Below are 21,634 nucleotides of genomic sequence, written 5' to 3'. Positions count from 1 at the left end.
CTACTTCAATTGTATGTGTTTGATCCACTAGCGCTGACTCATCGCAGCAAATCGAACCACTGCTGTATTTGCTGTATTAAAAATGCTCTAAGTCCACCTCACAGCCAAAGTAAGGGTAAGCACAAATTTCTCAACAGAAACCTCAAATAAATTTTACTAGCGCAGCTTGCAGAATTCATTTCTAGGCTCAATCTTCGCAAGCGCTCGTAAATCAATGCACGTGCAGCAGCTTCAGATTGAACATTTTCGTAGGAACGATCTGGCGCCAATGGCTGATTAGCTAGACCCATGGCTAGACGCAGCCCACATTATCCCGGTCAGCTAACTCTACTAAATAGCTTTTTCTTCGTTTTCAAACAGTAGCTTGGTATGATGTCCAATGAAGTGAAGTCTAAAAGTAGGCTAGTTGGTCGAAATGTTTAAACGGTCAGTCTTTTAACTACTTGTCTGATTGCAAAGTTGCAAATGTTACCTTGCTAAGGTATCGGCTGCACCTAAGTGTCATTTTTCAGGAATCTTGCGTACTGAACTACACAACTCTGTGATAACACATTTCCACTCCTTTTTTCTAGTTCAGCATCGGTTGCTTTTCGGTGTGATAGTCATTTGGTCAGAAACAAAAACAAATTGCAAGTTCCCTCACTGCAAGACTACTGATAACCTGATAAATACATTTAGACCGACACGCAGCGTGCAGCTTGAGAAAAACAAATCTTTGCTTTGTTTGCTTAAAATCGAATCGCGTCTTAAACGACGTCCAACGAAGCGTGCCCAGACACGCCCGCTACTTTCACTCGTATCCGCATCTACACACGTTTATGTCTGCTCGTACGCATTGATCAAGGTGAAATTAACGGTTTGTGACAACAGTGGACAACGCTCATAAATTTCCGTGGAACTATTGCCTGTTCAAACGCAGAAACACTAAAAACCATTATGTCTCTCAAGCGATTTAAATGCCCTCTCATACAACTGACTTTTATGAGATTATTCTTGATTGCTGGTTTTGAAGAAGCGCCATTCAAACAAACTCCTTATTTTTGAAAATCAACGGTTGGTAGTTAAGCTACGCTCTTTGAGCAGGAATGTTGTTATGACCTAGTTATTGGATTTTGATCACATACCGGTATAGTGAACTTTACACTATAAGTTCCATGAGTTTACAAAAGCTGTAATCGCCTGAGTTCAACTGAAACTTGCAGACTATGCATACCAGTTTCGAAAATTTCTTTCTGCAAAGAAACTCCAAAAAGTCTCTACCTGCGTGGTTCATGCTTTTGTGGTAGAAGCTATTCGAGTAGCAGTAGCCTACTAAAGTAGCAGGCATTGAATGATAGTAGGCTATCATTCAATAATCTTTGGAAGAGAATCGATAAAGAACGACAGAAGATAGAGAAAAAAGCGTCACACAGTAGGCCGATGTCAACAACACTAATTGGATGCAGTGCGTGTATCCGCAAGAGGCAATGTTAAGTTTCAGTTCCACAATCAGAGTCCCTCCACGCAGCCCAGAAGCAAACGCCACTTGTGCGAAGTGGAAAACACTGAATCGACTTCGAACTGATGTTGGCCTTACTAAATCTGCAATGATAAAGTAGGGCTACAATACGGGCCTAGATGTATCTGTGGCACCAAGCCGCAAACAGAAGACTATTTTCTTGTGAGCCCTCAGATTTTCATCACCCAGTGCAGAAAGTGAAACTTTTCACTATACAGATCCGTCACAAAAGAATGTGTCAATCTTTGGAGTATCAAGCAAATTTAGAAGACTCGATAGAAGCGTTGAATGCTAAAGGTTTCAATCATTAAATGGCCGAAATGAGAAAAGGAAATGTCGCAATTCTCGCAAAGTCTACGTCTCGTTCGCATTACGTTATGACTGTTGCCTGGGGCTACACTGGCGTCATTCGAGGCGGTTCAACGAACCGTGACTAATAGCGGTGGAAAGCTGCAACTAATTAAAATTTAAAGCGTTAGCCTACATTTTGGATTAACTTGATTGGGGTTCGATTTAAGGTTTTTCGTCATGACCTTTAACAAAATAAGAATAGGAAGAAATAGATGAGTTAATGTGAGGCTTTAATAACAGAACTCACAAATTTTGCTGTATTTGGCCAAATTCCGCATGCGACTAAGCAACATACTGGCAGTGGCTCCGAGAGGGGGGGGAAGTCGGGCCAGTTTCCCCCCTAGCAAAACATTGTAAAGGAAAAACGAGTAGTTTTTTGTTTTTGCACTTTTGAGGGGGGCCCATTTTTAGTACTAAAGTAAAAATGTACCAACTAAATAATCAACAAATTCTTAAATGAAGTGCGTAGTTCCAAGTATTTCTCAATCATTGTAAATGTCACTCTCGATGCTTCTCATCAAGAACAAATCATTTTCGTGCTAAGGTAGGCGATGTTGAACAGCTTCAAGACGTAAAATCTGAAGCTGAAATGATTTCTGCATCACTGAACGGTTTCGATTGTACTGATAGTTTCAACTTGAAAACTGGTGCTGTTTTAGCTAAGCGAGAACTATTTTTGCTTGACAACTGAACCTTAACTTCAAAATCTGCTTTGACCAGGCATAGGATGTTGTATCCAACATAAGTTATCAGGGAAAGTTAAAGGTATCAGTCCAAGCACGATTAAACAAGTAAATCCCGTATTTTTTTGCTTATGGATCATCATCATCATCAGTCATCATCTCCGCCTGCAGCAGATTGCGCATCAACATGAGTTATTTGCTTCCAAGAGTGGCAATTTTGAGCCAGCTCGCCCAGTGTCGCCAAGTTGAGTCCGGTCTATGATTGGATGTTGTCTTGCCATCGTATTGGTTGTCTGCCACGTTTTTCTTTTTCCTTCTACTTTTCCTTCTGTGCAAACTTTGCTGATTCCGAATTGTGATCTTTTAGTGTGGCCGAACAGTTTTAAAACTTTTGTTAGTCATGCTTCTCATGATGTGATTTTGGAAGGTAGGCTAAGTGAGTTTTTTCTTTATTTGAGTTTTTTGTATATGGATGTTGTTGCTTAGGCTAAGTCTAGTTGGAATGCAAAATGTTGCCTACAGACAGCGTTGTTCCAATGTCTTATCATTTTTGGAGTAATTGATTATCTGTAAGCTTGTGACATCTTTAAAGTTATAGCCCAGTCAGAGGAAAAATTCTGAAAAATCTAAAGTAAGCTGTCCTATCATCTTGCAAAGAAAATTTACTTCGAGAGGGTAATCAAGGCGTGGTGCAGTCATAGCCTACCCAATGCTTTACATTACCCTCTTGCAATTGAAGCTTTAAAGACGTTTCTTAAATGCATCAAGTTGGAACCAACAAGAGCTTGATCGGAAGCTGAGTCAATGCTAAAGTAGCCTACAACTAGCAGTTTTAAATTTGTGACTGCTTTGCATTATGTGGATTACGGTCCTAAACAAGATTCACTGATGAGTTTAATGAAATTAAAGGAAGATGTAATCTAAGTAGGGGAAGGTGGGGTTAGTTGAGTCATGTTTCAGATTTTTCCTCATAATTTTTTACCTATTGTAGATACACCTATCAAAGTCTAAGTGAAACAAAGGTAATGAATTATGCTTGCTACTAGTCCTACTACCCATTTATTAAAATGCTATCTCACGTTTAATTGTCATTTTTATTACCTTGAACACAGAGCACCGTTTGACTCAACCAACCCCGCATGCAGGGTTAGTTGAGTCAGTGGGTGGGGTTAGTTGAGGCGCAATGGCATTCATGAGATGCATAATTTTTTGGGGCTATTGGGCACCGTCCCCATCTGGCAGACTGGCACCTCTGATCTATGCCATCAATGAACGTTTATTGTATCCAGAAGTGGGGAATAACCTATATCATACTTTGTACAATGGGCCACAAGAAATATTAAAAATACCAGGCGGGCCACATGGCTCCTCCAAATTCGACCGTTTTCACAAACTTTTCATAAAAAAAGAGTTTTCACAGCAACCAGTCACAAATTTTCTTCGAATTTGCCCGACTTCATGCCATTTCTCTAAAAAAAATTTAAAAAAAGGTCTTCACCGCAACCAGGCCCAAATTTCTCTCGATTTCGCCCGACTTTATGCCATTTCTCTAAAAAAAAGGTCTTCATATCGCCCAGACCCAAATTTCACACGTATTATCGAAAGTGACATGAAATCTAATACTTTTCATGCTCCCACAGGCCACATTATATTGCTTTGCGAACCACATTTGGCCCGCCGGCCGTAAGTTCCCTACCCCTAAATTAATCACAAGTGGACATGTAAAAACAGCACTGTTGTCGGTGCACGCCAAATGTGCCCAACTGTTGCATTGGAAACATGTAGAACTACTACTTCCACCATAGGACAGCACGAGTTGCATCAAGTGCAGCAATAACGAATCGAGCAATTCCAAGAGTATTGATGGTGCCGATCATAGTCACCAAATCTCCTCTATCCCTAAAAACAATAGACCCAACTTGTTTCATGCCTTGTTTGTGGTTTGAGCATCCCATATTTACTTTAGAAGCATCAGCTCCAGTTTCATTTATCTTCTTCAAACATCTACGAAACGTTTCTTTGTCCACACCAACTCTTTCTGCTGCCTTTCTTAACGACATACCATCTTGCACTAACTTCAAACCAGCTTCAAGTCTCCATAAGCCATTGACCACGACCAGTTTTTTTTTTATAATTTTTAAGACTTAATTTGACAATATTTTAAAGCTAAACAGAAAAGTAATAATCAAATAATAGCTCATTTTGTCCAAGTAACTGAATTAATAATGCGCGTTTAGCAATAAAATTCAGAAGTAAGATTTCAGCAGCCTGCAACTTGAGGTAGGGTTAGTTGAGTCACTGCCTCAACTAGTCCCGCAGCTATTGACTCAACCAACCCCAATCCTTCCTCGTGACAATTATTGAACATATTATCTATACGTAAAGCTTTATCAGTTTTACACAAATGCACTGTGCATAAGATAGCTATAAACTATATGAAACTTCGACGCTATCTTCGCTTACGCCTATCATAGCTTCAGCATCCTAATCAACTTTGAGCTGAAAATATTTACTTTTTAGTCTAAAAAATGGCATTTTGCCGACTGTATAACCTGTATAACTTACACAGCTGCTAAAACAAGATGGACGCAGTTACCCATAATGCTTATTATTTCAAGCAATTAATCTTCACGAAGTCATGCTTGGTTAGTCAGAAAACAATGGTGACTCAACCAACCCACTGACTCAACTAACCCCACCTTCCCCTAAGAGAAAGCTGAGAAGAGTAGGCTACTACTCGCAAGCTAAAGTTGCAGTGGCAATTATAAATTTAAAATAAAATGATTTTCTTTTCCTGAGGACAGAACGCTTTTATATAACTTCACTTAACTAGCTGAATCATTCGAAGGAAATGTATTTTACCGTCCTACATTGCAAAGGATTCAATAGTTGTTGGAATTGACAAATGTATCAACAAACTCAAACATATCGTCGATGAGTTTGAGTTCCATGAAAATTTCATCGTATGTCTGTTGTGCAGTTGCGGGCATGTGGGACAAATTTAAACCATTTGTAGGCTACAACAATGATATTTTTCAAGACATTTTGGATGAGTTGGTACTTTTGACAGAAAGCCACACAACAAACTTCAGCTGCAAACCAGAACGAACCACCCCAGAATCTCTACACAAGGAATCATTGATTGCAACTTTCGAAAGGTTTTTCCAAATTGTTTTGTTATGATTTTTTGGTCTTTCAGTAGCTACCTCCAACGGTTGCGCTTTGAGAGCGTGGTTTTAGCAATTACTGAAATCTGTAAATAATCGTTTGCGCTCCAGTAGGCCTATGACTCAAAACCGATTGAAAAGCCTAACTAGACATGTTGTGCATCAATTCAGACGTCGCAAAATTTTATCATTTGATGCTGTGATCCGTAACTTTGCATTGCAAAAAATCCAGAAAGGGTTGAATTAAATCAGGGATGTTCAAAGTCCGGCCCGCGGGCCAACTCCGGCCCACGAGAAGTTTTTGTATGGCCCGCGCCTGTTGTTGTACAATGTGTTATTTTTGGCCTGCAGACACTCAAAAATCATATAAATTCAACTTGCAGTTTTCAGAAAAATTATTGTGGCTGTTGGCCAGCGAACTCTTATTATCAAATCTGGCTCGCGTGGGAAAAGTTTGGACAGTCCTGAATTAAATGCTTGGTTGAACTATTTTCGTTGCCTGTAGGCCTATTGTGTGTTTACAAAGCTTTCTAGACAAAATAGTTTGCCTAAATGGCATTTTTGCTGCAAGTGTAATCCAGTTTGACGATTTTTACATTGAACTAAGTTCTTTTCATGCTGAGGAAAGTAGGCTAATTTCAGCTTAACACGAACATGCAACGCAAGATACAAATTAGTTGTACATTTGCTAAAAAATGTTATGGGGCCCATTTTTCGTATTGTTTCCCGACCAGTGCTGATTTCTCTCGGAGGCCCTGCATACTGGCTAGCCGCTAAATAAATGATTATTATCTGGCGTTTAAAAATTACCAGTAAAACCCCCATAAAGATTGCGATACCATGATAAACAAGTGGTGACCTCTCCCACTACGTAGGCCAAGTAGCCTACGGGCCACCAACCGGTCAGCAGTCCCCTAAACATGGCAAGCTAATTATCACAAAGATTGTCACTAACTTGAGTTAATCTGCAATCTAGAAGTCTAGGCCAATTTCGCGATTTTGACAGCTGCTCCAGTGCACAACGATAGAGATTACGTTGAATATATTTCACTAACACGTACAAGCATGTAACTTGATGATGCAGTTTTGGTTCAAATTTTATCAGTTTTGTCGACACAACTTCAACATTCCAAAGTGAAAAGCAACGTCACCCTCACCCACCGTTGCAGAGGAAATATTGTCGCAAAACAAACATATCATTTAATACAGTGCTTCCCAACCTTTTTCAGTTCGAGACCCATTTTTAATGCAAGTTTTATTGTGCGACCCACAATGAGATATGACATCTATTATGGCATCTTTATTACTGGCGTACGTACTGAAATAGTTAATGCGACACAACACATCTGAATGTTACTTATTTGTTACATTGTTGCGTAATTATTACGTAATGATAAGGCAATAATTTTCCGATCTAATAAAATACAGGGTGCACAATTCATGAAAATGGAAAGTCAACAAATGAAGTGAAGATAAGAGTAGCGAAGGCGCGGTACTGTTCAAGACCAAACTGAGGCTTGTGAGATCCATAGTAATGTCAGTATTTTTTACAAAATTTTAATATTCGGTAACATTTAGAAATGCTTCGCGACCCCGACCCACCGGTTGGGAAGCACTGGTTTAAATCAACCGACTTCATTAAAGACTTGAGTTGCAAACGAAATATGAAAGTGCAACTCTCATTTTTTGCTTTTGTCCATTGTTTCTCCGTTGGTAAACAGTGTATCGACTAAAACTTCGATGAGAAGTTGAACTAAATTTAAGTCGTTGCGAAATAGCAAAAAATTGAGACTGAATTCAGATGACGTTGAACTTTGTATAAAAGTAGCTGAATATGTCACAAAGAAAACTGAGTTACATCACTTTAATAGATTATATTTAACACTCGAGTATAAAGACCAAGGACATGCAAAATGATTAGTCTTTAAATATAATATGATACAATAGCCAAAGAAACTTGTCAAAGACACGATCAATAAAACGGTACAAAGGCTTTGCACTTGTGACGAGGCATACCTCAGACAGCAAAACCCTTCATTTTTACATTGATGCAACGTTTGCAAACGTTGAATCAATGTACTGTAAAAATGAAGGGTTTTGTTGTCTGGGACTGAAAATTAAGGTACAACTTTGGCCGAGAGGTACCTTTGTTGAAATTGTAAGCTTATAATATCAAGATAGGTATAATATAAACTCAGAACGCGGTTTTCAGAGTGCAATGTTTTCTTTGACGTCTAAGCATGCACAATACACGTTTACATCAGCAAGCTACAGATTACAGTCTATTTTGATGTCTGTCCAGAATAGATCGATGACTTTACGTTAACATGGTCTTTATTAACGTCAAACTTACAAATGATGGAAATGAAGAACATCGAATTAAGTTGAGAACATTCCTAGCTGGAAACTTGTTCTTTTTTACATTGATTCAACGTCTTCGAATGGGACATAAATTCAGGTAAAATGGAAATTTCATTTGAATTAAACTGATGTAAATGTTACGTTGGTAAATTAGAAAATGGAAAATTTATAACGCTGCAGTGATTACAAAATACAAAAACTGAAAAGCAGATGTTTTCATTTCTGTTTGATTGACAATGCTCTATCACTACTACAGTAGCACAAATATTAACTTAGTGGGGAAAAGCTAAATGTTTTTTTCTTTGCAATGAAGTTGTTCTTTCAATTTTGTAGAAACAGTGAAGCGCGCACTTTATATCTCACCTGGTTTTCGGATGCAAATACACTAAAACTAAACCTTCAAAATTACATTGAAAAGTTAATCACCTGAGAAACGACCAGCAATCTGTATAATAAAAGTCCCAAAGCGAGTCCAAGCAGTCTGTAACTTAAATCTTAGACAGATAGAGAGACATAGCTGTTGTATTGCTGAATATTTCTCTTCAAAATCTCTGAGCACTCTCCCAAAACCCTCTCGAATCTGGGACGATCCAACTTGACGCACTTGAGGACGGTTCGTGCCACTACGGTGGCCGCACGAGGGCGGTCAAGAAGCAAAGCGATTTCCCCTGTGATCACAAATAATGAAATGCTTTAGACACCACTGCAAAAAAGAACCAAAATCAAATTCAATAGTTTTGGCTCGGATCAAGATAAAATACCCATTTGTTACAACAAATACTGCATGTGCGCAAAGACTTGGAGATATATCGATTTGGATGCTAACTTTGTGACAGATGCAAAGCTGTATGTGCTAAAGCAAACAGGCGGGCATCATTCTGTGCTACAAGTGTCATTTGGCTTCAAATAGATTACATTACTATATCTAACCGACTGTTTAAGTGCTTAACGTATGAATGTACAGAAAGTACAACTATTTCGATACAAACGTAGCTTTTCTTAGATGTATGGGAATGTAAAAAGTCAACAGCACAAACGTGGAGTCCACTGTGAGCGGATACAAACGTATATTTCATTGCCGCTACCAGGAAACGATTGACAGGGCGGCCAAGATAGATTCTTTGCTTTTACACAGTACAATTAAAGTTAAGCTGTCAACGCGTTTTCATGATTTTTTTATTGAACAACTGAACAATGTTATCGACGGTTATGTATCGTAAATTGTTGTCTTTGTCGCTCACACAAATGTATAGAAAAATAGCAAAGCAACTCAGACCAAACAAATGGCTGAACAATTGAACATGTCGAGTATATTTACGAAACTGAGTTTAGAAATTAAAAAAAAAAACAGTTTATGCCTAAAATAAGTAAATTGTGCGTTCATCCAGGAAGTTTTACACACCAATCCGTGCAACGACTATACTGATGTGCGGTCGATTCATTCATTGATCACAACGAAACATTAGGAAGTTTAAAACAATATCCATTTCAAAAAAAAAACAACAAACCGAAATAATCGGACGTTCCGAGCGTCCCAACCTGTGTGTACTCCTCATTGTCGCCTCTTCGTTGCAGGACTGCAGCAGTTCCCTGAGATACAAAAAAAGATGAATCTTCTAATCGGAGAAAAATGTGTTCATTTAAAACGGAAAAGGTTTCACAGTTTCAAATGTTTCGTTGAATAAAGCAGCAATTACAAAACGTAACCGTTATGCTGTGGATCTTTTCAATTCTTCATCCTGTTATTGAATGAACCGTTTATGCTGAAAATATGTTTCTTAGATTTAGATCGTTTTTTTTTTCTATCGGTTTCATCATGTTTGGTTTTTGTCTTAGACATTAAACAATGTCCAAAAAGTTTATTTACGAAAAAAAACACTGTTTTCAACCAACCTCGACAATGATGAAGAAATCGTTTCCAGGTTGTCCTTGCACAACCACCTCCTGGCCATTTTCAAATGAAGCCGGTTCCAGTGCGTCAGCTACTGTCAGCCGTTCCCACTTGTCGAGGGATTCTGCAAGGTACAGTAAGCTAACTTAATGACGCATGAGATTTCTCCACTGATAAAAAGATCCTTGTTTAAAGTTTAGTTTTTTGTGATGGTGAGAGAAAATTTGCAATCTTAAGAAATATAAAACGAAACTTTCGTTCCGTTAACACTCAACGACATGAAAATATAAAATAACTAAGATCGAACAAGTCATGACAAATAATACAATAAGCTTTCGTTGACGACGGCAACTCTTTTAATAAAGTTCATGATTAAACTGTTAGCACTTAACCAGTAAAAATCAGTTCCTGTATTTCGCCGTTCATGACTGCTCGACGGTTATATATGTGCAACTGTACGTGTACTTCGAGTTTGAAATCAGCAGGGTTTAGTGTACTAACGTACTCCACTGACTTCATTCGCAACCGCTGAACACCCTGCTCTCGGTGTCGAGGGATAAGCCTCACTGAGGGCTGAACGATTTGTGTTCGGACAACAACGAGGACTCTTTCAATAACCTGGAAGTTGATTGCGATTGAAGACGCCCTCAAGGTTAGTCCAGGAAAGGAACTCAAATTTCTCAATAAATATTGAAATAAACACCAGCAAATTTTATTGTTTAACTTTCTACTTATGAGCAGTGAAAAAAGCAATAATAAAAACTGACAGCACCATGCCAAAGCACTCACCAAGTATGGACACTTTACTGAGGAACTCGTCGTACATTTTACGTTTTTTCAATGTACTTCCCATCAGGATACGGCGATAACTGTCTCTATCAATAGCCCACAACTTCAAATCCGACTTAGCACGGACATCGGCAGCTCGAGGTGTTCCGTAAATCAAAGCAAGTTCTCCAAAGCTAGCACCCTCACCCAAAGTGCTGATATAATTGTTGTCGACATAGATCTGCGATAATCATTTTATTAATAATATCATCCGCACATTTATGACGAAATAGTAACACAGCACTACTTTGTATGCTAATGAAGAGGATTTTTAGTCCCGATGAAAAGAGCTCGGTTGGCAGCTTTAAAAGTAAAGTCATCTCGCCAGACTAAATGTCAAGCATGATGCGACTGATAATTCTATTCTCAAACCCATTGCAGTTTTTTTACGGTCTTTGCTTCTAATCTAAATCCTTGTCATTACACATTACCACAACATTAAAAGGGAAATGTAAGCGTATTTTTGTCAAAACATATGAACGAGCAAGCTAACAGTGAAAACATGACCGTGTGTGTTACATAACAGGATAAGCAAAGATGGGTAACCAGCCAGTCAGAAAAACGATTTTTTAACACTGATTCAACGCCTGCAAACGCTGTAAAAAAGACAATATAAAAACGAACAGATTTTCTGGCTGGGAATGCGCATTGTGCAATGTAGTATATAATACTATGCTATTATAATATATAATACGATGAACATGTTTTGGTGGCTTTTGCAATAATTTTGTGTAAAGTTTTTTCATTACCACAACCCGTGGACTTCCACTGTATCAAAGTCCATGTTCAATTCAATGACTTTGTTGTCAGTCTTCTGTTCATGGTGCAACAAAACTGCTTCTCTGTTCATTTTTAATGCAAAATTGAAACAGTTACTACATGTTATGTGACACTTTTGCACTAACATCAACATCTCCTTGATCAATGATGTAAAAGTTATCTCCATCATCTCCTTGCTTGATGATGAACTCTCCGGCTATATGCTGGACAGGGAACATGGCGTCAAAGATATCTGAACGCTCGTTTTCATCCAAATGAGAAAAGAGAACGTTCCTTTCAATAGCTTTGGACAAAGCCGCCATCGTCTTATAATCCTTTGTAATCACCTGCAGAAAATATACACGCAAAAGCAAATCAAGGACTGAATGAGACTGTTTGCCAGGCATTTAGTTCAATAACATAGACGCTCTTCTGGTATAAGGTAAAGGTAAGTCACATACTTGAACCCAAGCATCGAGGGATGAGAAGATAAAGTTCTCACTACACTAAGCCTTCGGCTCTAACGAGAGTAGGATAGCCAGTTCCTTTTTCTCGGCCGCCTTTACTTCATCAACTACGCCCTGGTGTAAAAGATCGGAATAGATGCAGATTATCCCCTGGAACACCTTGTGATAGTTCAGTAGCTTAGTTTACATCATAAGAGCGTCTCATGTTAATAAAGAATGTTAACTATCTTGCCACAGATTTATTACACAAATAGCGCGAAAGCAGCAATAATAACGGCTATTAATTGATTTTTACCTATTTCAGGTCAAACAAGAAAGTTTGTTGAATAGCAGTAATAGTGTAACTAACTACGTGTACTAGTTCTTCAAACATTTATGTACAGTTGTACAAGCACAAAAATTATGCAACTAAATTTAAGTTCACCGTGAGATTGAGTCATATGTTTTGAAAGCTAAAAATAAAGATAAACAAGCATGCATACATTGCAGCATACTGCTGGACGTGCTGGTTGCAAACGTACAATGACAGTCGTGTTTATACCAATGTGTTTTTTAATCCTAGCAAAATGTATAAGCTGTTTACGTTGGCGTACTATGCCCTGCGCTGCTATTATTTCTTACAAAATAGTAAAAAGCTTGCTTTTACGTGGATCACTTTTAGTAAATAAAATATAATAAAGCAGTGTTAATTAGTTCCTTTCAATGTATGCCATTAAAGCTGGAAAGCATTTACTATCACTGGTATGTGGTATGGCGACAGCCCGGGCCGCAGGGCTCACAAGAGGGGGGGACAACCGGTGCATTGCACCGGGGCCCGGTGAGTTTAAGGGGGCCCGACAAAATGTCTAAATTCACGCGTTAAAGTTGATTTCAACGATTTTGCATAAAATATTGTTTTAATATTAGTTCCGTATGTTGATTGGGCCCCCTCATGGGAATGCCCTTTTTTAAAACTACAGAATTTTCAATGTTTGAGTTCAGGGGGCCCGACAAAATGTTTAAATTTGCATGCTCAGGTCGATTTTGCATAAAATATTGTTTTTTATGTTAGTTTTGTATTTCGGTTGGGCCCCCTGATGGGTAACCTATGTCCGTTTTCAAAACTACAAAATTTTCAATTTTTTGAGTTCATGGGGCCCGACAAAATGTTTAAATTTGCATGCTCAGGTCGATTTTGCATAAAATATTGTTTTTTTTAAATATTAATTAAATTGTGTTTCGATTGGGCCCCCTCATGGGTATGCCCTTTTTCAAAACTACAGAATTTTCAATCTTTTGAGTTCACAGGGCCCGACAAAATGTTTAAATTTGCATGCTCATTGCTCAGGTTGATTTTGCATAAATTGTTTTTTATATTACTGGTTGTGGTTTCATATTTTAATTGGGCCCCCCTCATGGGTATGCCCTTTTTCAAAACTACAGAATTTTCAGTTTTTTTAGTTCAGAGGGCCCGAAAAAATGTTTAAATTTGCGTGCTCAGGTCGATTTCTCATAAAATATTGTTTTTTATATTACCGGTAGTTTCATATTTCGATTGTGCCCCTCATGGGTATCCCCTTTTTTTAAAACTACAGAATTTTCAATTTTTTTAGTTCAAAGGGCCCGACGAAATGTTTAAATTTGCATGCTCAGGTCGATTTTGCATAATATATTGTATATATTTTTTATATTACCGGTACCGGTAGTTTCATATTTCGATTGGGCCCCTCATGGGTATGGCTTTTTTCAAAACTACAGAATTTTCAATTTTTTTAGTTCAAAGGGCCCGACAAAATGTTAAAATTTGCGTGCTCAGGTCGATTTTGCATAATATATTGTTTTTTACAGTATATGGTACAAGTTGTACAAGTAGCGTGTGTGGTACAAGTAGCACCTTTGAACCCTGGGCAGTCGCCATGGATTGTTACACCATGGGTCTCGGGGAACACTGGTCTTGATCACACACCAAACTAACAAGTGGGTCCACGTCCCACCTCATGGGCAACAACCTCGACTGGTTGGCTAAAACTTGTTAGAAATCCTGCTGCCTTGCAGGAAATACTTTTTTAAGTAAAGGCTAGGCCCACCGCCAATAACTGTGGTTAGCGTCAGGAAGGGCATCCGGCTGGAAAATCTATGCTCCAACCAAAATATTATTTAAATGATGATACATTATATTAGTTTCGTATTTTGATTGGGCCCCCTCATGGGTATGCTCTTTTTTATGACTACAGAATTTTCAATTTTTTACTTTCAGGGGGGCCTGACAAAATGTTTAAATTTGCGTGCTAAGGTCGATTTTGCATGAATATTATTTTTTATGTTAGTTTCGTATTTCGATTGGTCCCATCATGGGCATTCTTTTTTAAAAAACTACAGAAAACACATATTGCAGTGTGAATGAATAGCCTATTTCAATTTATTTCAATGTTTTAATTTCAGTGTTAGTGTTTTAATTTCAGTGTTAGTCTGGGTGTTTTAATGTGAATATTTGGGTGTGTACGGTATGTTTTAATAAGCAATTGATTGATCAGGTTACAATCATTACACAGAATGTATTCTATGCATTTTTCTGACATCTTGTCAATTTATGACACAAGCAAGCAGTGACAATTATGTGTAATCATGTTGAACTGGTACAATTTTAGTTGTATAGGTATAATCTTGTTTAGTGTGATATTTTAAGAGTTCAGAAAATAGTAAAAAGTATTGAAATATTGTTAAAATTGCTTAGCAAGAAGTCGTTACTGTCACTTTTTCAGTACAAAAATGCTCAAGTGTTTTTTGTTTTGAATATGATACTAATTACATGTACTGAAATCATGGAACTTCTCTAATATAGCCTGAGACAGTTACGGTATTTTTGAGTTTTTAGGACTTGTTGAATGATTTTGCTATATTGGAATGCAAGCAAGTTTCGTGGAGGCAGTGCTGGAAAATAATTTTGTCCTTGTAGCAGAGCCAAATGTCATAACAGTCCAACAAAATTCGAAAAAAAGTTAAAAGATTAGTGGAAGTGTGATTTTTTGAGTAAAAATCATAGATCTTTACTGCTGTTGAAGTACAGTTTCTTTCAACTATAGACAGAATCAGAAGTGTCCTAATTGCAATGCAACTTACTTTTTCCAGCACTGCAGAAAGGTGTTGATTTTCAAAAATATGCTTAGTATATATTTGTTTCGTTGAAGTTTTGTTTACAAATATTTGTTTCGTTGAAGTTTTCCTTTTCGTTTGTTTTCACTATTTATTTTTAGCAGTCTTCTCCAGCCAGGCCAATCCAATCTTACTCTTGAATTTCAGGAACAATGTCAATATTGACTCAAAACAGCCATTCTGTCGTTATGCAGGGTATTTGTAAAGGTCTCGAGTGAAAAAATAAGTCTCGTTGAAAAATAGAAATATATTCAACTTTGGTTTCTCCTGACCACTTGCTGTAGAAATGAAGAGAATGTGACCCTCAATCATGCGTGAATGCAGTTTCACTCAAACAAGCAAAGAAAACTAAAGGAGTAAAAATAAGAAGCTGTCTATTGATCCTGAAATAAAGTTGGTATTTCTTAATGTCATGAACAATAGCAATGCATTCATTCAAGTTTGGTCTCCTAGTCTCTGCTGATTTTAAGGTCAGAAATGATATTGCACGGTATGTTAATGTAAAGCTGTATGCACACATATGCAAAGCTACTTGTATGTCAGCCATGCCGGATAGTGTTGCCATTTTTATCTTCAAAGTGGCTATTTTTACCCACTTTTTGCCATGGTTACAATCAGGTGTTGCCAGAGTTAGGATGAAAGTTAGGAAGCCTGGGTAAGGTAAGGGTTAGAGTTAGGAATAAGGTTAGGGTTTTGATCTTTGCCCATGACTAAATTTTTTTTCCAAAATACAAGTTTTTGTTTTCAACAGCTATAAACTTTTCCTCAAATTAAAGCAGAATTCCTTATCTGGCAACGCCATTGAGGCTATATTTACACTACATAGTGTAACTATAGCCACAGCCTTTTATCTTTGTGTATCATATAACTAGTGTGTATCTGTGAATTTAAAGTCATAAACACCACTACAATACTGCATTCTTTGTGAAATAGTGGAGAGTTAATACTTTAACCTAATGTATTCTTGTATTATTTTTAAATAGGTCTGGTTTTAAAATAAAAACACTGTGCGGAACACCATGTATGCATTGGCCTTGTGGATTAACGCGCGACACCGCAAATTTTGCTTGTGATTTGTGAGATATCACGTGACATGTCGCACTGGGGGGCCCACCAGCAACATCTGCACCGGGGCCCGGCAGGGCTCTTGGAGGCAGAATGGCCCGTTTCGGTGAGTCCGATTCGGTGAGTCTGATCCCTTAACGGGGGATTTTTTCAATTTTTTGTTTAAATTATCGGGTACCGTAGCCTAATTATCGTTGCCGTTTTACGGTTAGGGGTTAGAGGTTAGGAACTCACCGAATCGGACTCACTGAATAGTAGCAGACCCTCTTGGAGGTCCTGGCGACAGGTGAATACACGGGTGTGTCAGTAGTGTAATGCATTCTTGATAGTCATGTTTCTTCACAGCATATATATGGCATTTGTCGGTTAAAGATATTGAGTAAATTGCTTGCACTTTTATGACTGGCTGTATGTACACCATAGATAATATACCAAAACGATAATTTAGATGCGTCATTTGCAACCAGGGGTTAGCAGAAACTTTGGCTTTGGGGGTCAGGGTCAGTTGTATTACTATTCAGGGATGTATGAATGCCTCGGTTTCGAGTATATATGTTGCGTTTTGTTTATCATTCAATTTTATCTGATCAGTGATCACCTTACCATTAGCAATCATTATATAGGTGTTACGGCCAATCTCTGTACAAATCAAACGTCATATAAAACCGTTCAAGTCTACTGAATATTACGTCATGGAAATTCCTAAAGCATGTGCCAAAATTGCACCATCGTTCATAAGACCTGTTTGGGCCTGTTTAAACAGGAAATATTACATCAGCTTGAACACCTGTTGGAATGACTTCATAATTGTCTTTCATTTATTGCGTCACAGTTACTTTCTACGTGAATTTGAGATATTGATATCTATTCTGGTCATTCGTAAAATGATTGTTTGAAAGTTGGCCGCACTTTTAACTGTTGGCTTAGTGCTTGCTAGCTGGACAAAGGTTCCGTCTTTTATCCAATTAATCTGTATTGTAGTGACAGTTTTTTTTAGAGGTGTAGGCGTTACACCTATTTTCGATAGCCTCGGGCTAATTTTACTGGAATACACTGTTTGAATAGACGTTTCGAAAGTGTGTTTATTTTTGGGTCATTGCATGCAGACGAACGGATTTGGGAATCTTACGTTACAATTTTCCCACGAAGAGATTATGGTTTACCGCTGTGACCAATAGGTAAATATAATACACCAGCAAACATTAGCAGTTCTTTGTTTTACTTTCATTAAAGGTAAAAGTGTTTGTGTTTATGTAAACATAAATAGAAAATGTTTTTCCGTAACTAATGACTCCAGATCCAGAGAACAGTATCACCTTTTTGACATAATTCTTTACATCATCATCAGTATAGACTTCTGCACTGACAGCTCCTCGTCTTCTTGTCACTTGTCTGTTAGTTGGAGGAGTAATGGAAGGTTCATCTTCTTCAGTTTCTTCTTTGGTAGATTTTTCTGGAGTTTGAAATGAGAGGGCAAGAGCTTCAGCAGCTGCTTCATCCTAAAAAAAGTAAAAACAAACCATACACAATCACACGCAAAAAAATAAACCCCATAATCTATTGGCCAATACGTACAATGCCATTTCATTGCAGTTCCGTGATGTTTATGGTTTTGAAATTATTCTGACCATTGCCACTACAGTGAAAAAATTACTCTTTAAGACATTCACTGCCAAGGTGGAAAATACTTTTATTAATTTGAAGTCATATCATGCCACAAAATGGAAGTTTAAAAATCTAGTAAAGACACAAAGCCTAAGTAAGTTGTGTTTCATACCTTTTCCAAAGTTTCAAAATGTTCTCGAAGATATTTCATTGGTTTGTCAGGCTTGTGTATACACAGCTGCGTAAAAAGGCAATAAAAGTAATCAGTAGGGCAACCAAATGTCAATAAAGTCAAAGATTTTCTGCCTTGTTCAAAGTTTATAAAACGTCCATAAACTAAATTTCAGGCTGACACGAAGAGAGGTTTCAAAGTTATTAAGTAAAAAAAAGTCAAATTTCATGGTTAGGTCAAAATTTTCTTTTAACGTAGTTTTTCTTCTCTATTTTGATATTTTATTAAAGCTACACAGATGCTGATTTTTTGTTGCAATTTCTGTTGCTATTCTGATGTAATAACCCATTTGTTGCAATTTCTGAGGTAATAATCTTGTCTCGCCCACTCCTGACGATTGAATATTACTGTAAGTAGGGGTGTCCGACGTTTTCTTCGTAAACAGTTCTTCGTAAAACAATTGTTCGTAAACAGTTCTTCGTAAATAATTTTTCGTAAAATTAATTCTTTGTAAAACAATTCTTTCCAACGCATTTCTTCGTGCATGCAATTGAGAATTGATGTATACGAAGAAATGCTTTACAAAGAATTGTTTTACGGATTTCATTTCACCAACAACCGTTAACGAACAATTGTTTTACGAACAACTGTGTACAAACAATTTGCCTATAACCCCTATAATTATGCCTAAGGTTGAACAATCAAGTTCTTCTAAAGTTCGTAGTACACTGCTTGATTACGCTTCTGAGTTTACCTCAACACCTAAAGGTGAATGACAGAAGACAAGAACTTCAAAGGTGATAATGTGAAACATTATTTGATGTTGAAGTATAATACTGCAGAACCCTCTCAGTAATTTCGGGATATTTAAAGACACTTCATATTTATCTTTTGCAGTTTTTCGAGTGACTTTTATTACCTGTTTGTTAGCTGTGGTGTCGCTGAGTCTTCCACATTTTTCTTTTATTTCATTAGAAAAAGAAGATATCCTTACCTAACGTTTTGATTTCTATTGTGCTTTGTATTTCGCATTTGAGTTGCAAACGCAGAAAGTTATTGGTCAAAATTTGTAAATTTTAAAGTCAAAATTTCAAGTTTTTAGGTCAAAAAATTGGTTGCCCTGGTAATCAGTATTTGCAATGAAAATTCTTACTATATATTATAATGCTTTCACTAGTCTTTGTTGTTAAAAAAATGCACTTAAATAAATAAGTTATACAAATCAAGCCAGCAATCTAGCAACAGAATTGTCATTGTTTTATTAAAGTCATTATATTGTTTAATATTGCAAGTAAATAAATTATATATACAGGCCTCTAAGCTCCCGGTGGCCATGGCCTCCGAAATTACCATGTCAGTAGGCCATCTTTGGTCGCTGGCTTTCACAAGCCAACATTTCTTGGTGCAAACTAAGTCCAACCACTGGTGCAAACTAAGCTGAACTATCACATCTGTAAGATGATAATATCACCTAGCGATAGCTCAGCTTAGTTTGCACTAGGGTTTGCACCAGTAGAAGGTATCATGTTAGTTAACTAAATGCCTGAACAACCTCATTTAATTTTTAGTTGATTGATTTTCTCCACTCGCGTTCGTATTGTAAACTTTTTTCTCCACTTGCATTTGGACGTGAAACTTTTTCTCTTAACTCGTACTTGCAACCAGTTTTCACAAACAGGGAAAACCTCTCACACGCAGACGAGAAATATTGCTGACAAAGGTTTCCCAAAAAGTTTAAGCAAAAGTATTCAACCTGTAAAACCTCAAAGACTAGCTCTACATCCACCTTGGTCGCCAAAAAAATAAAGGAGCTTAGAGGCTTGTATATATTATATATATCAGGCCTCGAAACTGAAGGCGGCCATCGCGGCCGTGGCCGCAATTAATCTACAAAAACCGACATTTTGTCCGCCGGGTCTCGCCCTTCCGTCGGCCGTATTTGTCCGCCATAAAGTTCCGAGAAAATTTTACGCAAGCGGCCTTGTGAATAAAGTACTTTGCCACTTATAATCACAAAGGATTAGAAAGCAGTCAAAGCACCCGATAAATCACAATACACCCTGTCTATGCTTGAATTGTTAACATTATTGATTGACCAAGCAGCTGATATCTGACATAAGCAGGATGCAAGTGACATCACAATACATTTTATTGATGCGATATATTCAGTCTTCGAAATTAGCGTCGGCAATTGCCAACGCAGATGCATGAATGGCGCATTAGCGTCGGCAATAATAATGCTGAGGCCACACGAGCGCTTGTAAGGTTAGGGTTAGACATTCCTCCCAGTCGTTATGGCACAGCCATGGATTTGTTCCTCAGTCAACACCCTGATGGAGCTCTACGAAAAAGAAAGAGGCGTGTTGATAGGTATCAAAGCCCGAAAGCCGCAAAACGTCGACGCGTTATTGCGAACGGCGAAGACGGTGTAGATTTACAGCCAAGCGATGAGCCTCTTGATGTGTCTGATTCCAGTGATGACGCGGCAACCTCATCCTCCGATACAGCATCTGATGATTCCGATTCTGACAGCTAGTTCTATATCAAACAGACTTTGTGTTGTTCGCAGTAAAATTATGTTAGTGTATAGTGTATACGTAAATCGAGGCAATCTTCTCGCAGGGAGCTATTAATTTGTTACCAGTGCCTGGTTGAACAATTAACGTTATTTTATGATAATTCAACGTTGCTAGATGTCGAATTGATGTAAAACAAACATAAATTTCTTATTGGGGATTGTTGTTACGCAATATAACCGGCCGGGAAAATTAAATCGATTTGTGCTGACTCGAATGTTGCATCAACCCAAAATTAACTTACTTTTCCCCCCGTGAGTTATTTAACGTGAATTACTGTAACAGCGTGCGACGTGCGCATCTTGTTGCTCGCTTTATCACTACTTTTGGTATTATTACATCACAATAAATCAAACAGTGCGGTCGTGATAGACTACTCTAGTATATTTTTCGCTTCTCGTTTTACATGTTTTGGTAGAATTGTTTCATAATACGTTCACAGCAATTTCAACTTTTGTCGTTTGGCCTCGGCAACATTTCTGCCGAAATAAAAATGTGCTAATTTCAAAGACTGTATGTTGATGCGTGTCGAAGTTCTGATGGCCGCCATGTGCTTGTGATTGGCCGCCGAACAGCATGCTTCGGTCGGACACGTTTGGCCGCCGGAAAAAAAAAGTTGTTTCGAGGCCTGTATATATTACTATAACAGAGTATACCTGCACAATGCATTCTTTTAGTGTTTGTTGAATTTTGTGCTTTTGCACATATGCTTCACATTCCTTTATACCTTGCTCTTCTTCAACAGACATTCTCAGTGATTATTTTTGGAATTAATTATTGAAAGGTGAAATAAGCGCAACCTAAAACCAAACGTAAAAACTAATGATGAGCATGCACAAAATGAAAGCATTATATATAAATGATTAACACTGTAATAAGTGCCTTGACTAATGACTATGGTACATCCCACAATTTCAGCAAAAATAACTACTTCAGTTCAGTATTAAATCCACCCTATCATGACGTTTTTATAATGAACTGTAAATGTGTTTTGGCTAAATTATACACTTTCGTTCAAGCTTCACTGATTATAGGCTACTATAGCCTGCAACCAAACATACGCAATGCTAAAACTTTGT

At 37.7% G+C, this 21,634-nt stretch overlaps 1 protein-coding gene across 1 annotated transcript; it reads right to left on the bottom strand.

Annotated features, from left to right (window-relative positions):
- Nucleotides 1-6,625: 6,625 nt before the first annotated feature.
- On the bottom strand, nucleotides 6,626-21,351 carry LOC145775159 (cAMP-dependent protein kinase type I-alpha regulatory subunit-like). The gene is made up of 8 exons (XM_082586392.1): nucleotides 21,212-21,351; nucleotides 17,980-18,045; nucleotides 17,519-17,701; nucleotides 11,685-11,885; nucleotides 10,741-10,960; nucleotides 9,954-10,075; nucleotides 9,569-9,650; nucleotides 6,626-8,728 (listed from the first exon to the last, which is right to left on the bottom strand). The coding sequence occupies exons 1-8, from the start codon at nucleotides 21,302-21,304 to the stop codon at nucleotides 8,556-8,558; spliced, it is 1,140 nt and encodes a 379-aa protein (XP_082442518.1). The 5' UTR covers nucleotides 21,305-21,351; the 3' UTR covers nucleotides 6,626-8,555.
- Nucleotides 21,352-21,634: the final 283 nt, after the last annotated feature.

This window comes from Aplidium turbinatum, chromosome 8 (assembly GCF_918807975.1).
Source record: "Aplidium turbinatum chromosome 8, kaAplTurb1.1, whole genome shotgun sequence".
Taxonomy (NCBI): domain Eukaryota; kingdom Metazoa; phylum Chordata; class Ascidiacea; order Aplousobranchia; family Polyclinidae; genus Aplidium; species Aplidium turbinatum.
This window is presented reverse-complemented; position numbering and strand designations above follow the sequence as displayed.